General features: G+C 41.6%; 1 protein-coding gene across 1 annotated transcript in view; it reads right to left on the bottom strand.

Moving 5' to 3' along the window:
- Positions 1-2,091: 2,091 nt before the first annotated feature.
- The window catches only part of LOC149185566 (magnesium transporter, putative (DUF803)), a 396,376-nt gene continuing 377,197 nt past the window's right edge, over positions 2,092-21,270 (bottom strand). Inside the window, exons 8-9 of the mRNA XM_089410729.1 lie at positions 3,734-3,882; positions 2,092-2,825 (exon numbers count right to left, since the gene is read on the bottom strand). Of these exons, the coding sequence (XP_089266855.1) occupies positions 2,618-2,825; positions 3,734-3,882 (357 nt within the window). The 3' untranslated portion in view covers positions 2,092-2,617. The remainder of the gene's footprint in view (positions 2,826-3,733; positions 3,883-21,270) is intronic.

Below are 21,270 nucleotides of genomic sequence, written 5' to 3'. Positions count from 1 at the left end.
ACGAAGTTGCATATAAATAGAAGGAAACTCCTCCTCATTTAGACACTTCACTTCACTCACATATCTCTCTCTCCTTTCATGATTAGGTACGGATTTCTGAGGCAGCTCTCCACGCATGCAAAGGACAATTACTTTTTGTTCTTGTGTTGATCAGTGTTGATCGAAGTTGTAGGAAGGGTTTTGACTAGCAGCGTTGACCTGTTCGATTGCGTTTTTGTGAGGGATATCTCTGTTTGGGCATGCCACATTTTTGGGCATAGAAATCGAGGAAGACCATATTATTTGACCAGTGTTGATTACATAAGGGTTTGACTGCAGTGTTGACTTTTGTTGAACATGTTTGACTGAATATTTTCGAACAATTTTTGGGCTGATTTGATTTGCTGTTGGAGGTCAAGTTGACAAAGTTTGACAGAGTTGTTTTGGAGGTCAAAATCTACCCTATTGACCAGCGTTGACTTTCTGGTTACGGCTTTCTGTGGTTGTTGTTTGACTAGTCATATTTCAATTTGATTGGGCAAGTGAATATTTCATATTGTACTCTTTCTCTTCGTTGAACTTTTGAAGAATAATAAGAAGAATTGATAAAAAGGTTTCCTCACATTGGGGTTTGTCCCTGGCATGCACCATATCTTGTGTCATCTTGTCTTGGCTTGTCTTCTAATGTTATTGTTTATGTTCTATCTGCATTTTACTATCATGTTAATGTCATTGCTAATCTGGAAATTGATATTGCGCTAATAAGAAAATTGAAGTAAATTGCTCTTAAGCAGAGAACATACCATTGTTATCTAATTAACACAACACCTTCAATGAGTGTATCCCATTGAGGAGCAATTGAAAAACTACGCAGGTTGAAACTGTGAGAGGGGAGGTCGAGAATTCCAAGGTGCAATTGTATAGTCAAAAGGACACTGAAACTTGCATGTAAATGCCATGATTTTACCAAGGTCAAATTTTTCAACAAAGATTGATTTTTCTCTAGGCCGAAAAACCAGTAACCCATTTCCAAGTTCAAACAATTGCTATAATTTTTGTGTATTTCTCTGTGGATCAGGCACTAAATTTTCTAAATAAATTAATGTGAAAGAATATTAGATTGGACAGATTTATGTGTTGTTTGTGACTGATTTTTCTGAGTATTTTGTACTACAAATTTATTGGGAAAATATAAAATACCAGCGTATTTGTTTTCAATAGTTCAAAAAAATAATTCACTAGTTAAATAAATTTCTAAGTAAAATAATTGTTGTATGAAATAGATCAAATCTACTATTTAAAAGTTAAAAACTTGAGTTGACATGACCATCCTTGTAATAATAAGCATGTGCAAACGACCTCTATCACTCCCAAGACACCAAAATACTAGCAAAGCATTCATAATCTGTGTTTAGAACAATTGTGCTTGTACCTTCTAAGGAAGTCATAGCATGGCCTTTACATTTGTATTTTCCACAGCATGTGTATGTTGTCTGCAACACTGGGTTCATATTTGCTATAAGCATTTCTTTGACTTGGGTAGGCAACTAATTAATTTCTTCAAGTAGCACATTTACACATTCCCCACTCAAATATTTTAGAAACATTGCGATATTACAGCGATGTAACGAATTTTATCCAAAAATGGTATTATTGCTTGTAAACATGATATTTATGTTATTAAAAAATATAATTTTATCACGAGACACATGAAAATATTACCCTCCCCATGTATATAGCTGCATAAATTCAATCTTTTTGTTTCTTAGACTATTTTTGTATTTTTCTAATTTTACCCATATTTTGGGCTATTTTCCCAATGTCGCAGACATTTTCTTTTCTGAACCGTCGGCAATATTTTCACTAAGACAATGTTTTCAATATTTAAAATGCACAAGGCATAAGAATTTCCCTTGGGCTTTGTTTACACCAAAGAGCCTCAGGTTGATTCTCCAATCACAACTAGATACGAGTCAACGCCAACATTACACAATGCATATAGTTGAATAACATGTAAGAAACTAAGCTTTCCATTTTAAGAATCTCGAGTTAATTATTCACTAAAATATAATTATGACTCGACCCCAACATTACGCATATTCAAGGCAGATCATTGAAAACATACAAGAAACAAAACAAGAGAGTAAACGACTTGTAGATGATCTTGGTACATGACAAATGCTTCAAGCTTTGCATTTTCACTGATTAAATTCGCTTCCTGGGACAGTCAAAGGACTCGAACACAAGAATAGGTTAAATTCCTAAGTCTCGTATAACTCGACCACTGGAAGTCGAAATTTCAAATCTCCATGCATCTAATGCAAATGTTAGGATGATCGTTTCTCTCTAAGGTTTATTACAAACAGCAGGACATGTAATAACTACTGAGATGGAGGTCGCGTCAACATACAAAACTATTGGATCTTATCTCCCAACAGTTTGATAGGCCACATTGATTAATAAAAAATTGATATACCCTTATCAACATTGACAACTAACATTTTTATGACAAATGTCTGTTTCGAGTAGAATTTTTCCTCGTTAGAAAATGGGTTTCGCTTTTGCTGGTATGTCCGTATAGTGAAGTTCAAATGAAATTTACAACAATCCTGCTTGATTGACCTTGTCACAAAACTTACTAAGTTTTCACTTTCGTTGGAGATGCTTGGATTGACACAAAGGTACTTGGACTAGGATCCCAAAGCCTTAATGATCCAGATCTTGAGAGATTGAAGTTTTTGTGAGTGCTTGATCTTCCATGTACAGATCTTCGAAAAGGTTGTGGTACAAGCAAGCTCAATCTGTGAGAGCTCATGAGCACCACCACACCAAAAATAATCAATGACCTGTATACAACACAGAACAAAATGTTAAAATCACATCTGGAAATCATACAAGCAGACTTCCTAAGACTATAATGGCACCCAGTACTTGGATATGGCTCGAGGAAATTTCCCTACCTCTTCTTCCATTGAAAAAAGCAATACCCCTCACCTTGCTGTACCAAAAACTATCATTTGGATTACCTAGCCTACTCCGTCCCTCAAAACCCACAAGGAATAATACAACAATGGTTACCAGTTCTCCATTGATTATGCCTTTCAGCCTGATCTTAGGCATTGAGTGACTCTCCATGGATGAACCTGAAGGAATGCTGATCCTCTATCTGAAACAGAATTCATGTAACTTATACAAGCATCAAAACAACTATCTTCTAATCCTCAGTTGCCTAGCATTTGGATTTTAAAATTTCAACCAATCCTATACAGGGATACGAGTCCTTTGGCATAGTGAAAAGATTGTGATGTGGATGCTCTTGAATTGCACCATGAGCACTTCAATGCTTAATTTGATTTTATAGGATCCAGATTGGGATGTTGAAACACAATCAGTCTGCACTCCTATATTTGAGCAATGGTCAATGTCTCCTTGCATGAAATAGATGACTTTCAATTGCAAGTAAGAATAGACTAGAGAATACGATAGTAACAACTCAACACTATTATGATTCACTAAACTATTCCTGTTACATTCAGAACTCATGGGAGCTTCACCAGTATAATTTAGAAGATGAAACCTTTGGAAAGAAAATGGACCATGCACAATCAAGGATTTCCCTTGAAGAAAAGTATTATGTTATAGTTTTTCCTTGGATAACAATATTCAGTGTAAAGTATCTGATAATTGAAAAACAAGGGGAATTCAGTGCCTTGAATAAACATGTACGCGGAGAGAGAGAGAGGGAGCAGATTACCATCCAAGTACAAGTAACATTCGTGAAAATGGAGCAACAGGTAACATTTCACCAAGTGCAAGCATGCCCACAAGCACTCCAGTCACAATTGATGAAACTGCTGCACATGTAGACACAACAATTGCCCGTCCATGCTTCAAGCCTTTTGTCTGCCAAAAGTATCAAAAACTAAAGCATCATTGCCATAGAATAGTTGCAGTAAGAAAAGTGACAACATATAGTTACATTACTTATTATCATAAATGTTGCCATTATACTTTAATACTTGTTTACCATTTCAAAAATAAAACCAGTATAGATCAATCTTAACTGCAGATCTATCAAGTACTAAGACGGATCAAATTTCTTGAAATACAATATTTTTAAAATGCAAAATATTGAGAATGATGTAATCTTCATATAGGGCTACAAACAACCCTATTAGGTATTTCTAGGTTACTAGGCTAAGGCCAAAATAGGCTAAATACCACTTATGCACAGTTATTGTAATGACTTGGTTACGTTTGAGGCCATCCTAGTCAATCTTGTTGTGGGCCCTGTTACCCACCATTTTGTGAGTGATATCCCTAGGAGAAAAAAAATCTCCAAGATCGTCCTCAGCCAACAGCCCCTTGCAGCCACCAACTAGTTCGTTGTGTCATTTATTTGCCACCTGAACCAGCCATGTTGTCCCTCACCAATTTGTCGTGATCGTATGTTTGAAGGTGGGCCTCCAGAAACTAAAGGTATGCCTTGTCATTTGGTAATTGCGTGTTGTAGTTTGCTTATCATGAATACTTTTGGGCATGGATTAATGGGTGGATTTGGCGGAAAGAGTGGGCTAGGTCTGTGCTGTTGTCCCCTAAACCTCTTTTCGATGTTAACCTTGGACCCTAGTCTTGTGGGATCTCTTATTGACCTTTGCGCTTTAGGGATGGTACTACATGGGAAACCCTAATTTTGGTTGCGTGCTCCCGCTCCCACTCCCTCATCCACATATATCACTCCCCTTCCACTCATTATAACCCCATTCATCATTTCTCCTACCTGGGTCCACATAGGGTTAGCCTTCCCCCTCCTCCTACCCACACCTTGGGTCAAGCCTAGAATGATGCCCTAGAGGTTGATGCAGCTGAAAAGAACAGTAAAAGCATAATTGGCCACATTCAAAAGGAAGATGTACCACAAAATGCAAAAGATGGCCGAGACAAACACATTGAGCACGTGGGCAAAAGCCAATACATGAGCACTACCACATCATCATGCCCATCACCCTAGTTCCTATAGGGCCTAGATGAGCCTCTTTTATCATTCAGGAACCCATGATTATCCCAACACCTGGTAGGAAAAGAACCACCCTACCTTAAAGGACCCCACTACAATACCTTACACATCATGCTCTTATCCCTTCAATCCCAAACAGTTAATTAAAGAAAAATCATAAAAGGTAAAAGGCATATAAAGAAGGGTGGAAAAATCAAGCTCGGGGCACCTCATGCACCACAATTTCTCCCTCTTATACATTATATAAGCAAGTGTGTGTTTACCCTTTTATTAGCTACCCTTGTACCCCAGCATGTGGCCCAGGGCTACGCCTTTCATTCCCTACTCTATTCATCTCTTCATCATATGCCACCACCCTTTGAAGGATGTACCTTGGACATATTGTGCCCTTTAAAAGTAGAAACCACCTAATAGGATACTTGGTTAACCCCATTTGGAGCTTAGAGACATTAGCACATGCCAAAGCCCACTATGGAAGGACATGTCATTATGAAGTGCCCACTTATTGTCCATGGTTAGTAACTCTTCAACTCGATTCCCTTTGATGACATGTTGTACTAGAAGGCTAGGGGGCGCATTCGATCTTATGCAGAATTGCAGATGGTCTCCATTTTGGGTTTGGTCTCTCTATACGGGGTCCTAACCATCCAGAGGGCTACATTGGCACATGTAGGGTGTCTGTTGAGAGCCATGGGCCTCCACAGCAATAGACAACACTCCATGGATCCCCAGAGATGTTCATAGATTGCTCAAGATTCACCTATTGAACAAGGAAGATGCACTTGTTTCACCATGCCCAGTCGGCTCCACAATTGTACCATGCACTTGGTAGATGACACAGGACTTGTACGCTGATGTGGTATCACTTACACCATCATCTGAGCCCTTACAGATGGTCTAGAGGCATCTTCGACCTACTTGGAGACCCATGAGGTTACTTGTGTGCCCTCACACCCATTGGGAGCACCACAGGTTTATTATTTGAAGAATAAGGGACCAACCCCTTGTCCACTACTTTTGGGAGTCATATTCATCATTGTGGCACTTATGGATTTCATCAAGCTTCTTAGAAGGCCCAACAATATGTATTGTTGATCATTCGACCTCTTGAGAGGCTTATTTTTTTGTTTATGAGCTAGTTTGGAGGGCTTGTCCCCAAAAATTAGTTATTTTGCACATTATTTTTATTTTAGGGGCTAATGTAGGCCCAAGTAGCTAAATCGAACTCATTAGAAGTGTATAAATATAAGCGATGGGAATTCATTTTAGCATCATCACTTGGATTGGAACTCGTACCTCTTTAGAGATTTTCGCAATGCTTCTTGGAAGACAATTTTTTGGAGCATGGAAAGAATTTTGATGTTTGGATAATTTTCATGTCTTGGAGCTTCTTGCTGGCAAGTTTCTTGAATGGTTGGATATATTCTTATACACGTAAGTATATTTTAATGTTATTTTTTCATTCTAACTTTGTCACATACATTATTGCTGGGATTTCGCTGTACTAGGGCTTATTTGTTGCATCTCTTATGTGAAATTGTGGAAATTTTGTTTCTGGATAGTGAATGCTTCATGTATGGGCCATGTATAATGAATGAATGTTCCTAGGGATGTTTCATTATTGAAATTCATCTCGTACTAACCAACTACCCACTCTACCTTCTCTACGTTCTTGACAGCCCATCTTTCTTTGTCTCTGTAGATTTTTTCAGTGGCATGTTTCGGTCCTATTCCCCATTACTGAGAAAAAGTAAGCCAACCATTTATCTTGCAAAACGAAGTATAAAGTCTTTGAAGCTGCTTTTGTTGATGCCCTAGTGCAGAGTGAAGTTGTCTTTGAGGCCTCCTTGACCTAGAAAATTCGAAGTCCATAGTCGTAATTCTACCTGACTCCATTTCTCCCCAAAGGATTAGGCACTCGTCCACCCAAAGGTGATCACCTTAAACCTTTTTCATCCTACTCCCCTCCTTTTCTAGTCCTAGCACCATTAGGCCTCCTAGGGCATCATTTATCTTGCAAACCACCCATCAAGAAAATTCTATCTCTTGGCCCCTACTGTGCTGGTGTGTCTCCTAGGTGCCCTCTAATCTTGAAGAAATTCCGACAGTGGACCCTGGGTTTCCTTGGTTTCCTTAGGCTAGAAGCCTCATTGAGACCCTCACATTGTCTTGCATTAAAAATTAATTCTTTGGTCCCTTTCCTCCACCTAAATAGGTCATGCATATCATTGGTTGCTAAACCCTAGCCCCGGGTCCACTTGGCCCCGTGTGGGCCCATACACTATTAAGGGTAATTCTTCAAGGATCACTGGGAATCTAAGCTCTCACAAGAATTTCAAGGCCTAAGAACCTCCATTATTGTTGAGAAATCCAGGGCATCAATGGTTAAGTGATTTCTCTGCTTATGATAATTGCTTGTGATAGTGTTTTGAATCTTAATTAGAATCTTCTTTTTTCTTGTACTTCTTAGTGTTCTTTTCATCAAGAAAATTACCATGTTATGAACAAATAGAGAGACAAGAGACACAGTATATAGGCTTGTTAGCTAGGGGCAAAACCTCTTACTCTTTGAGAGGAAAACCCAAACGAAATTCTTCTTATAGATCTTCAATTGACGAACATCAAGACTATGACAATGACGCTTGACACTAGAGTCCTCCCAAGCCCAAGTCACTAGCCTGTTTCTGACACTGCTTCTTCTTCTTCCTCTTCTCAACTTCCTTGAGAAACTCAATCTCCTTCTTCTCAACGCCCTTGAGGATCTAGGTCTCCTTGAGGTCTCAAGAGAGAGACCTAATACACTACTACGCGACTCCTAGTTACTCTAACGTGGCTGCAAGTTCTTCGACCTTCTTCTATCACCTTCGTTTCTTCTGCCTTCGCACATGGGAGGATATACTACCCAAAACAGTCACTACGAACTTTGCTTTCCTTACTTCTTCCTTTGCTAATATAGAGGTTCCTTAGAGTATGATCTTCGCACTTCCTTGTAGATTTTCTCAAGCGAAATTGATGTATTTCCAACTGAGGCCAAGTACTTGTATATATACATGTTTTCTCATGTCCTTTACGCTGACATGATCTCAGGAATAGGCCGACTTTTCCTTGGAGAGAGGCCGACATCATCTACTTGATTCTTCCTTCTTTGTAGGCCATTTTCAAGAGGGCTAGTGACAAGGTCTTGGAGGATGACTTTACATAGACAAGTGTGACTCTTTACAATGTAACATGTCTTCATTACATGACAATGACTCTTTATACTTTTATGACTAGATGACAAAATTCCTAAGAGCTCTCAATGGGAGCCTATACTAAAATAAAATCTCTTGCTCATAAAACCCATGATGCAAGCATTACAATAATTTTCTTCTTTACATCTCTTACATAAAATCATAATTACATGTCATTATGAAGACCGAACCTAGTTACACTTTACAACACTCCCTCTTAACAAGGGAGGTATTCATAATGGTACGTGGTCATTCTCAATCTGAAAAATTTCTCATAAGAAGAATCAGATTGGTAACCCATTTATTTAGCATCATATCAACCAACATTGTCACATAGCAAGGCCTTGACTAACAGCTCTATCTCTCCACAAGATTCGAGCACAACGCTGGCGAGACCTAATGATTTATAGACACCATCATCATCATTGTCTATCTCGGAACATACCCCACCTGGGTTCTCGGGGTGTGTTCCATGAGGACTATTCTTATCTTGGATTCCCCAACCCTCAAAGAATATCGGTCCTCCATGACTCCTCTTATTTTAGATGCCCCATCACATCATCAAAGAGTATCGAATGTTGAATGATTACCCAATCCTCTATTTTGTCTTCTCAAGTGAAGAAAAGAATAATGTGTCTATCTCTCCCTCTCAATTAGGGACCTACAGCAACTCCTTAGTTGCTAGAAGAACTCCTTCCTTCGATGCCATGTATTTTCCTTTGTTCAAGGAGTCTTCTTGCTTTAGGGATCTCTACATAGGGCACAGACCATCTATCACTTGTTGAAATTTGGTACCGGAGGACAGGTGGTTCCCTTAGGCTTTGATCTTTGGCCTAGGGAAAAATGTCCAAAAGAATTTAATTTTTCTCCTAAAGTGACTTTATAATTTTATAAAGTTAAATCTAATTTAAAAGTGACTTTAAGTGATAAAGTTACTAAGTCTAATTTTAAAGTGACTTTTATAAAGTCAATGAAAAATTAGAAAGGAAAAGTGACTTTGGAAATAAATGACTAAGTGGGTCTTTATTAAAGTGGGGTGAATTAAAAAATAAAAAATGAGATTTAAACGAGCATTTAATCTCAGCCATTGATATAAATCTATTTCAGCCATTGGATTTAGAGATCACCCAAAAGTCAGTTGGGTCACCCAAAAGTCATTTGGAGTTATATTAAGGGAGGAAAAGGAGGAAAAGATCACATTCGATTCAATTATTTCATGAGCAGATTGGGAGAAGGAGAGCAAGAGAGACTTCTGAGCAGGGAGGAGGAGACAACAGCTTGGCACACATTCCAAGGCAGCATTTGAGCAGATTTGTACAGCTGATTCAGCATACAGTGAAAGGCAGATTTTGGCACGATTTTCGAGGAGAGGTTTGCACAAAAATCGAGGAGCAGTTTTCTGGTTTTTCTGCACGCAAAACGAGGGCCATACAGCAGCATTTAATGCTGAAAGTGGACACAAAAATCGAGGAGACCGTACAACATTTATTGCTATCCTGTTTGCTGTAATTTCCAGTTTGCTGTGAAGCATGGGAAAAGAGATAAGTTGTAAATTTGCTTGCTGATTTTTTTTGCTGAAAATTTCTCACTGTAAAAGGCAATTTTCAGAAATAAAGAAGAGCTCTCAAACTGGTTTTCCCCAAGAGTTGTAGGGGGTTTTTCCAGGGTCACATTGACCAAAAATCTCAGTGTTTAAATGTGTTTTAATGGCTGTTTATTACTGCTGATTTCCAGCATTCTGTAAAATTTCCAGAATTTGTGTTTTCAGCAAATTTATTTTTTTCAGCTTGTTAAATGTATGGTTATGGGAAAGGGCATTTAACTATATGGGAGAAATAAGGAGAAACTGAAAACCGGGGTGGGAAAACAGAAATTTCTACATGGTATCAGAGCTTGAGTGCTGAAGGGCAGTTTGGGACAGCAAAAGGAAAAATTACAGTTGCTGATTTTTCACTAAAAAATTCCAGCAAGCTGATTTTTTCATAAACAGCAGTTTTATCTTTACTATAGCAGTGCTATTTTTCAGTTTTAGGACAGCATGATGTCATTGAGATTGAGGGTGGAGGATAGGCTGGATGGGCATATAAATTACAGCGTTTGGAATGAGAGAACGCAGAGTATCTTTGAGGAGGCAGAAGTCTGGGATATCATGGTGCATACCACACAGAACCCTGTTGTTGTGCCTACTGATGCTACTCAGTTGACAGCTTATAATAAAAAGAACAACAAGGGTAAGAGGCTGATTCTAGACGGAATCAAAGACCATTGCATTCCTCATGTGAGAGGAAAGAGCAATGCCCATGAGATGTGGACAACATTGTCCAATCTCTACCAGAGTACCAATGAAAACCGGAAGATGGTCCTGAAGGAGAAGCTGAAGAACATTAAGATGGGTAATGATAGTGCAGCTGGATATCTCACAAAGATTACTAATGTGAGAGATGAGTTGGCAGCGATTGGAGAGGCCATTCCACCTACTGAGTTGGTGCGGATTGCAGTGAATGGCCTCCCCCGTTCATGGTTGAACTTTGCTGATGGGGTTTGTGCACGTGAGACCCTTCCCACATGGGAGAGGTTTTTGAGATGATTGCATTCAGACAGAGATCAGGAAAGGTCAGCTTGGGGCAGCCAAGCCAGTTGAGCAGGATGAGGATGTAGCACTGGTGGCAGGAGGCAAGAAAGGCAAAGGGAAGAAGCAGGCTTCCACAAGCAGTGGTGGGGGCAAAGGCAAAGGTAAAGGTAAACAGGGGAACACAGAAGGACTATTCCGAGGTGAAGTGTTGGAATTGTCAAAAAATGGGACACTATGCAGTTGTGTGTCCGGAGAAGAAGAAGAAGAAGGGGAAGAACCAGGACGTGGCAGCTTCAGCAGAGATTGAGGACTTTGCTGGTCGTTTTGACCGAGAGTTTGCGTTCACTACGTGTGAGTCCTCTAGTGCAGGATCACCTGCCACACAGGTTAAGAGGGAGCATGCTTTTCCCTCGATTAGCGGAGCATCTTCAGGTATCTGGTATGTGGACAGTGGGGCTTCACGTCATATGACAAGAGTCCGTGAGTAATTCTCAGAGCTTTCAGAGAGTGGCACTGATATTGAGGTAGTACTCGGTGATGATAGAGTTGTTAGAGCAGTCGGGGTGGGGACAGTGACATTTCAGAGGGAGTCCAAACCTCCCTTGAAGGTGTCAGAGGTTCTTTATGTGCCAGGGATGAGGAAGAACCTCATATCCGTCTCAGCTTTGGAGGACAGAGGATATGAGGTACTGTTCAGGGGAGGACAGGTGTTGATGTATCCCAGGGGCACTGCAGCTGATTCAGCTAGAGTGATAGGTGTATGCCATGCAAAGGTGTACAAGTTTGCATTCCAGCCCCTTTTGGCATTGAGCAGTAGTACCGACAGCAGAGCTAGCAGTTCTGAGCTGTGTGAGATTTGGCACCGCAGAATGGGACATATGTATCATGGAGCCTTGAGGACATTGTGGGAGATCACTACAGGTGTGCCAGATTTCAGTATGATCACTTTGATACTTGCAGAGGTTGTGCGATAGGCAAATTTTCCAAATCCCCTTTTCCCAGCAGTGACAGCAGAGCGACGGGGATAATTGATTTGATTCATTCCGATGTGAGCGGTCGGATGTCTCATGTTTCCTTGAGTGGATATGAGTACTATGTTTTATTCATTGATGATCACTCCAGGGGGACCTGGATTTATTTTTTGAAGACCAAGAGTGAGGTCTTCAAGCGGTTTCAGGAGTTTAGAGCTCTTGTGGAGACTCAGACAGGTCGAAATATCAAGTCCTTAAGGTCGGACAATGGAGGAGAGTACACCCTTGGAGAGTTTGTTGACTATTGTGCGAAGGTAGGCATTAGGAGGGAGTTCAATGTTCCTTACAACCCCCAGCAGAACGGGGTTGCGGAGAGGAAGAACAGATCCATCATAGGGGCTGCCAAATCCATGTTACATGATCAGGGGTTGCCATTGTTCTTGTGGGCAGAGGCCTGCAACACAGTTGTTTACTTGCAGAACAGGTGTCCGCATCATGCCTTGGGGCACATGACTCCAGAGGAGGCTTTCTCTAGGAAGAAGCCTGATATTCGTCATCTTCATATCTTTGGATGCATTACATACTCCTATATACCCAAGGAGAAGAGGACCAAACTAGAGCCCACCGCAAAGAAGTGTATCTTTGTGGGCTACAGTGAGACCTCAAAGGCCTTTCGGATTTACATTCCTGCACAGAGGAGAGTTTTTGTCAGACGGGATGTGAAGTTCGAGGAGGACAGGGCCTTTAGGAGGTCACGGGAGTTAGAGTATCTGGATCAGCCAGACCCTCAGCAGCAGTTGAGTCAGTCGTAGGGATCCAGTGGGCAGGGATCAGGAGGATCCGGAGGTACATCTATGAGGATGTTAGGTCCGTCAGTGAGCAGTGGCTCGCTGAGCCAGAGGGGTGGTGCTCTGGGCAGCATGCAGAGCAGTTCACAGAGCAATTCACTAGGGAGTCCATTGATGGACAGTTCACACGGTGCCTCAGCTTCTACAGGTTCAGGTGCAGGCAAGAGGACAACAGACAGATAGTCAGTAGTTCAGGCTACTGATGGTGATGAGGAGGAGGAGTTTCATTCTCCTATGGGAGAAGCATGCTCAGGGAAGAGAAAGCCCAAGTGGCTTCAGGACACCTTGAGAGATGCCACATCTGTTGCTGAGCCGAAGAGGCCGGTCAAAGAGAGTAGACCACCTGAGAGGTTTTGTAGCTATATGGCGATGGTTACCAGCATCCTTGACTCTGAGCCTTCTAGCTATGAGGAGGCAGCTAGCCAGCAGGTCTGGAGAGAGGCCATGCAGGAGGAGTATTCTTCTATCATGAAGAATGATGTTTGGGAGGTGGTGCCGAGGCCTAAGGGCAAATCTGTGGTTACTTCCAGATGGCTTTACAAGGTAAAGCATGCTGCAGATGGCAGCATTGAGAAATTCAAAGCGGGGTTTGTGGCTAGAGGGTTCTCCCAGGTAGAGGGAGTTGATTATGAGGAGACCTTCGCTCCCGTGGCTCGATATACTTTGATCCGCTCCATTATATCGATAGCAGCAGAGATGGGTTGGAAGATCCACCAGATGGATGTGAAGACCGCATTTCTCAATGGCTTCATACAGGAGGAGGTGTACATGGAGCAGCCACAGGGCTTTGAGGTGAATGGGAAGGAGTCCCATGTGTGCAGACTGAAGAAGGCCCTTTATGGCCTGAAGCAAGCTCCCAGAGCTTGGTACTCCAGGATAGTTACATATTTGCAGGGGATGGGTTTCACAAAGAGTGAGGCAGATCCGAACCTTTACTTTATTGTGATTGGTGAGGAGCCTCTCATTCTGGTGTTGCATGTGGATGACTTGATCATTACAGGTGCAGAGAGACTCATAGAACACTGCAAGAGAGATCTTGCGACGGAGTTTGAGATGAAGGACATCGGCTTGATGCATTACTTTTTGGGTTTGGAGGTGTGGCAGGAGGAGGGGCATTTCTTCCTGGGGCAGGGGAAGTATATTGTGGACATCCTTAGCAGATTCCACATGGAGGATTGTAGACCCATGTCGACACCAATGATCACCAACTGGAAGAAGCTTCATGCTTCGGATTCCAAGTTGGTGGATCCCACATTGTACAGGCAGCTGATTGGTTCCTTGATGTATTTGGTCAACACTAGACCAGATATCTGTTTTGCAGTCAACACGATGAGTCAGTTTATGTGTGAGCCTAGGAAGGTTCACTGGGTGGCTGCAAAACACATTTTGTGATACTTGCAGGGGACAGTGGATTATGGTCTGGACTACAGGCAGGGAGATGGAGTGAGATTGGCAGGATACACTGGTTCTGATTGGGCAGGTTGTGCTTCTGATAAGAAGAGCACTTCAGGGTGCTGTTTTGGGTTGGGTTCAGCAGTAGTGTCATGGTTCAGCCGGAAGCAGCAGTCAGTAGCACTGAGTTCATCGGAAGCAGAGTATATGGCAGCTAGTCTAGCTAGTTGTGAGGCTATCTGGCTTCGCAAGATGTTGTTTGGCTTATTTGGTCAGCCGTTGAGACCTTCAGCGATTCACTGTGATAATCAGAGTTGCATTAAACTCACGGAGAATCCAGTATTTCATGACAGGTCAAAGCATATCGGAATCAGATATCATTTCATCAGAGACTATGTTCAGAAGGGAGTTGTGAAGCTTGAGTATATTTCCACTGATGAGCAGGTTGCAGATATCCTTACCAAAGCCTTACCACGGGGCAAGCATGTCTACTTCAGAGACAAGATGGGTGTGGTGAGGAACACCTTCCTCAGTAAGAGGGAGTGTTGAAATTTGGTACCGGAGGACAGGTGGTTCCCTTAGGCTTTGATCTTTGGCCTAGGGAAAAGTGTCCAAAAGAATTTAATTTTTCTCCTAAAGTGACTTTCTCTAATATGATGCATTCTATCTTATTTATAAAGTTTTCTACCTATATAGAAGCAATGTTTTAAAACTCCAACTTGGGTTCGGAACCGGCCTAGGATCAACTCCAACTCCGACTCGGTATCGACTCGGCCGGTTTGATTTCAATCACTCCGTCATTGCAAAAAGTACATTAAATATTTAAGATTTTATGAAAAAACATCATTTTAAAGATTTTCATTCATGTTTCCAAACACAAAGCATTAGAATATAGAGAGAAGACAACATATGATCAAGTAAGCTCATGAATATATCCATTATATCAAAATGGCACCCAATGCGTTGTCCAATACATACATGATATAGAGATCAGAACAAAAACGCAACCAAGGAGGCTCTAAATGGCCTCTACAATAAAAGTAAAACATCACTAGTCACTAGTCACTACTGGCCGCTGCGAATCTGGCTCAGACTCTGAATCAGAGCCAGACATGGAAAGTTGAAACCCATGGCTCCTCCTCATCACAATCTCCAACTGCAACTATAGTAGTAACACTAGCAAGCGCAATGACGAGGTTGGCTAGCTTTTATAGGCTTGGGAGAGGTTAGATGGACAAGCAAAAAAACTAAAACCAAAAAATAACCAAGTTTGGAGTCTGTTTTCCCTCCAAATTCCATCACTAACCAGGTTTGACTGGCTCAGCTGGTTTAAGGCAGACTCGACTGTGTTGGTCAGTCTGTTACCAAACCGCCAATTCAGTGACCAGCTCAGCCGGTTCGGGAACAGACCGGCCTTTGAACCGATTTTTGTACCGAGTCGACCCGGGCAGGGATCTGGCTCGGTCGGCTCAGCCAATTCCAAATCGGTTTGGTCTGTTTTTAAAAAAGGATATCATCTCAGACATAGTAGAGATCTCTTACTTCCTGCTTCTTCTTTGTTTTAGGTTCTTCCACTTCTTCGGTAATATGAGCTTCTTTCTTGTTCTTATTGTTCCTTTTAGGACAATCTCTTCTATAGTGCACATATTCTTAACAGCCAAAGCATAGCACCTTAGCCATATTCTTCCTTTTCTTTTGAGGACTTGTTGTCACTCACTGCATTGTGGGTTTCAGTTGGTCAAGGTTGCCCAAGAGCAGTGAAATTTGAAGTCACCTTCCCAGGCCACAAAAGATCTCAGAGCTAAATCGGACCCTCCCCATTGCATAGTGCTCGGAAAGAGCTTTCCAACGGTATATGGAAGTCCAAGAATGGACTTCTAGATCAAGAGATAGAGCAATTTTAAACTGCCCCTTGAGAAGCTAGAAAACAAAGAGAAAAGCCCAAAGGACCAAGGCAGATCGCAAATCGGGCTTGGGCACAGTAAATCCCACACTACCGGCCATCGGCGAATCGGCGAAGCAGAGGGGCTGCCACTCAAGAAAACCTGCGGGGTTGTGATTCACCAATATAATGTAAAGTTGTCGGGGAAGGCCGATTTCATTTAACAAAGGGATTCCATGAAAAACAAAGGTTGGGCCACCCCCTTCTCTCTCCTCCACGTAGCGGAATACGTTAAATCCCGCAATCCTGCATAGCAGGCATCCCGCAGCTTCACAGTATATCCCGCATATCGGCTATTGGTGGGGCCCTGGGCAATGTTGCACGAAGCGGGAGCGAAGCGGAAGCGTTTTTTGGAAGCGGGGACGCCGAAGCGTCATTTTCCAAAAATCTAAGAAGCGAAGCGTCCGCGGAAGCGTCTGCTATATATATATATATATTATATTTTTTTGCATTTATACTCAAAACAAACATCCCAAATACCAAATTAATTGTAGAAGACATGAAAACATGCATATTTTTGCATAAATCAAGATAGATATAACATCCATTGTACATTAATGATCTAGAATCTAGATTCTTCTCCTCTTGTCTAGCCTTTGCCTCTACCTTGATTGTCTAGGGATATTAGTCAACATTGCCCAATTTTGATCAAACTACCTAATTCAAGACTTAAAATATGGTAGAAAAAGCTTAACATGTTTGATCGATGATTTTGACTTGATTGAAAGGTAATTTTTTGCTAAGGGCGTGTCGCGTGACAAAGGAGTTTAACAATTAGCACCACCAACACCAGGGTACATATAGGGCTTGGTGCTCTTGATTAAATGCTAATCGCATACCTTCATACTTGATATAATCTAATGAAATGCCACAATCCCATTGATCCTGAATACCTGAAAACTGTTAAGTCTGCTGAATTTTGAATAGGATATGAAATTCTATTTTCTCCATATGAAGTCCAATGAGGCTGGAACCACTCTCAAACATTCTGAGTCATTTCATGGTAATGTTAAAAATTTAAGTAAAATGATGAAAATGAAAAATAAAGGAGAATGTCACTTTTACTTTAAGAATTTAACATTACCATGAGGGAGCATCTGCTATATTTATATTTTTTTTTGCTTTCATTTGTCACCCTAACCCAAGGTGGACCCACCCCCAACAAGCAAACTCACCTAAAATTTAAAAAAAAATTGAAAAAAAAAACGATTTTCTAAATGCTTTTCTAGAAGCTTTTCTGGAAGCGTCTGGGAAGCGCCTGGGAAGCGCCTGGGAAGCGCCGTACGAAGCGCGCTTCGGCGCTTCGGAAGCGCCAGTGCTTCCAAATTTCCAGGAAGCGTCTAAAAATTTCGGAAGCGCGCTGCCGGCCAAGCTTCCTAGGCGCTTCCGTACGGGACGCGCTTCGGGGCTTGGAACCGGGGGGGGCGCTTCGTGCAACACTGGCCCTGGGGCAAAGATTTACGGTTCTTGGCAGTTCACAGTGTCGAACAGCGATATCGTAGTCCCGCAGTCCCATGATATCGGCAATCGGCGAATCGAGAGGGTTCTAAACTTAAAACACTGGCGAACCGTTGATTTTGCAATATAGTGTTACATCGCCGAGGGAGGCCAAGAATCATTAACAAAGGAATTTCATGAAAAAACCAAGGCTGGCGACCTCCTTCTCTCTCCTCCATGTGGTGGTACGGCATATCGACGATGGGAAATCCCGCAATCCTACATTATCGGCAATTGGCGGAACAGAGGGGCTACCGCTCCAAAATGTGAAAATTTCTAAACAAAAATTTTATTACTGCAGCAACTAATTTATTTCACCTATTTATTATTCCCAATAAGTTATTTATGAAATCCCTTCAATAAATATTAAAATAAATTCTACTATAGATATCACACCATTATACAGAAACAAATATATGCACAAGAATCAATCACATCAACATGGTTATTTTTGGACAATTGTCCCCTAAAAAACCTAATGCGGGAAAATTGGTGCAGTAGAGGAGGGTTTTATTAATCTTCAGCGACAATCACTTTTACAGAAAAATTTACATAGACACTAGGACAAACCACCTGAGACTTTTCTTTGAGACTTTCTGACACCCTGGAGAGCTTCCTTTCTCTAGTGCATCAACCCTGGGTCATTCTGTGTGGCTCTGCACAGCTCTAGTCCCTCTCTGCGTCATCCCTGCGTCTCTCTAATCTGCGTCTCCCTCTGCGCTGTCTCTCAGAGTCCTTGCGTCACTTCTTCTGAGTTCCCTGACTGCTGCTAATCCCCCCTCTCCCTCCACCCTGCAACTCTCCCTCTGGAATTGATCTCCTTCTCTTTGAGAATCAATTTTCTTGAGATATTGAGTATTTGTTGGTGTGTCTCCAACTGACCCTCAAGCCTCCTCTTATACTTTTCCTGTTGAGTCTTCAACGACCGAGATTAAGTCCCTAATCAACAGCGAAGATTAGATTTGGCTTGATCCTCGTCAGTTAGAGCCTTTTCACCCAGTTTTATATTAATACCCATTAATATTTTAATTTTCTTAAGTTTAGACTTAAGAACTCCATTAAAAATATTAATAATTTTAATATCTCTCTAACTGGATGGAATTTCCCAAAACGATTTCTGGGTTTTGGAGATCTTATGTGCCTTAGCCTCTCCACCAATTTTCATGGCTAGGGCACATCCTATGCTACCACAAATCAACACAAAACATTGTAAAAATTTCTATTTTCCCACCCCGGTTTTCAGTTTCACCTTATTTCTCCCATGTAGTTAAATGCCCATTCCCATAACCATACATTTAACAGACTAAAAAAAAAAAAATATGGCTGAAAACACAAATTCTGGAAATTTTTCAGAATGCTGGAAATTGCAGAAATAAAAATCAGCAATTAAAAACAACCATTAAAACACATTAAAACACTGATATTTTTTGTCAACTTGACCCTGGAAAAACCCCCTACAACTCTTGGGGAAAACCAGTTTGAGAGCTCTTCTTTATTTCTGAAAATTGCTTTTTTACAGTGAGAATTATTCAGCAAAAAATCAGCAAGCAAATTTACAACTTATCTCCTTTCCCGTGCCTCACAGCAATCTGGAAATTACAGCAAACAGGACAGCAATAAATGTTGTACGACCTCCGTTTTGTGTGCAGAAAAATCAACAAACTGCTCCTCGATGTTTGTGCAAAAATCTGCCTTTCACTATGTGCTGAATCAGCTGTACAAATCTGCTCAACTGCTGCCTTGGAATGTGTGCCAAGCTGCTGTCTCCGTCTCCTTCCTGCTCAAAAATCTCTCTTGCTCTCTTGCTCTCCTTCTCCCAATCTGCTCATGAAAGAATTGAATCGAATGTGATCTTTTCCTCCCTTAATATAACTCCAAATGACTTTTGGGTGACCCAAGTGACTTTTGGGTGATCTCTAAATCCAATGGCTGAAATAGATTTAGATCAATGGCTGAGATTAAATGCTCATTTAAATCCCACTTTTTATTTTTTAATTCACCCCACTTTAATAAAGACCCACTTAGTCATTTATTTCCAAAGTCACTTTTCCTTTCTAATTTTTCATTGACTTTATAAAAGTCACTTTAAAATTAGACTTAGTAACTTTATCACTTAAAGTCACTTTTAAATTAGATTTAACTTTATAAAATTATAAAGTCACTTTAGGAGAAAAATTAAATTCTTTTGGACACTTTTCCCTAGGCCAAAGATCAAAGCCTAAGGGAACCACCTATCCTCCGGTACCAAATTTCAACACTCCCTCTTATCGAGGAAGGTGTTCCTCACCACACCCATCTTGTCTCTGAAGTAGACATGCTTGCCCCATGGTAAGGCTTTGGTAAGGATATCTGCAACCTGCTCATCAGTGGAAATATACTCAAGCTTCACAACTCCCTTCTGAACATAGTCTCTGATGAAATGATATATGATCCCGATATGCTTTGACCTGTCATGAAATACTGGATTCTCCGTGAGTTTAATGCAACTCTGATTATCACAGTAAATCACTAAAGGTCTCAACAGCTGACCAAATAAGCCAAACAACATCTTGCGAAGCCAGATAGCTTCACAACTAGCTAGACTGGCTGCCATATGCTCTGCTTCCGCTGAACTCAGTGCTACTGACTGCTGCTTCGGGCTGAACCATGACACTACTGTTGAACCCAACCCAAAACAGCACCCTGAAGTGCTCTTCTTATCAGAAGCACAACTTGCCCAATCAGAATCAGTGTATCCTGCCAATCTCACTCCATCTCCCTGCCTATAGTCCAGACCATAATCCACTGTCCCCTACAAGTATCGCAAAATGTGTTTTGCAGCCACCCATTGAACCTTCCTAGGCTCACACATAAACTGACTCATCGTGTTGATTGCAAAACAGATATCTGGTTTAGTGTTGACCAAATACATCAAGGAACCAATCAGTTGCCTGTACAATGTGGGATCCACCAACTCAGAATCCGAAGCATGAAGCTTCTTCCAGTTGGTGATCATTGGTGTCGACATGGGTCTACAATCCTCCATGTGGAATCTGCTAAGGATGTCCACAATATAGTTCCCCTGCCCCAGGAAGAAATGCCCCTCCTCCTGCCACACCTCCAAACCCAAAAGGTAATGCATCAAGCCGATGTCTTTCATCTCAAACTCCGTCGCAAGATCTCTCTTGCAGTGCTCTATGAGTCTCTCTGCACCTGTAATGATCAAGTCATCCACATACATCACCAGAATGAGAGGCTCCTCACCAATCACAATAAAGTAAAGGTTCGGATCTGCCTCACTCTTTGTAAAACCCATCCCCTGCAAATATGTATCTATCCTGGAGTACCAAGCTCTGGGAGCTTGCTTCAAGCCATAAAGGGCCTTCTTCAATCTGCACACATAGGACTCCTTCCCATGCACCTCAAAGCCCTGTGGCTGCTCAATGTACACCTCCTCCTGTATGAAGCCATTGAGAAATGCGGTCTTCACATCCATCTGGTGGATCTTCCAACCCATCTCTGCTGCTATCGATATAATGGAGCGGATCGAAGTATATCGAGCCACGGGAGCGAAGGTCTCCTCATAATCAACTCCCTCTACCTGGGAGAACCCTCTAGCTACAAACCCCGCTTTGAATTTCTCAATGCTGCCATCTGCAGCATGCTTTACCTTGTAAAGCCATCTGGAAGTAACGACGGATTTGCCCTCAGGCCTCAGCACCACCTCCCAAACATCATTCTTCATGATAGAAGAATACTCCTCCTGCATGGCCTCTCTCCAGACCTGCTGGCTAGCTGCCTCCTCATAGCTAGAAGGCTCAGAGTCAAGGATGTTGGTAACCA

Source organism: Pinus tabuliformis, chromosome 3_1 (assembly GCF_031772625.1).
Source record: "Pinus tabuliformis cultivar Carrire ecotype Pingquan chromosome 3_1, CPIR1, whole genome shotgun sequence".
Classification (NCBI taxonomy): Eukaryota; Viridiplantae; Streptophyta; class Pinopsida; order Pinales; family Pinaceae; genus Pinus; species Pinus tabuliformis.
This window is presented reverse-complemented; position numbering and strand designations above follow the sequence as displayed.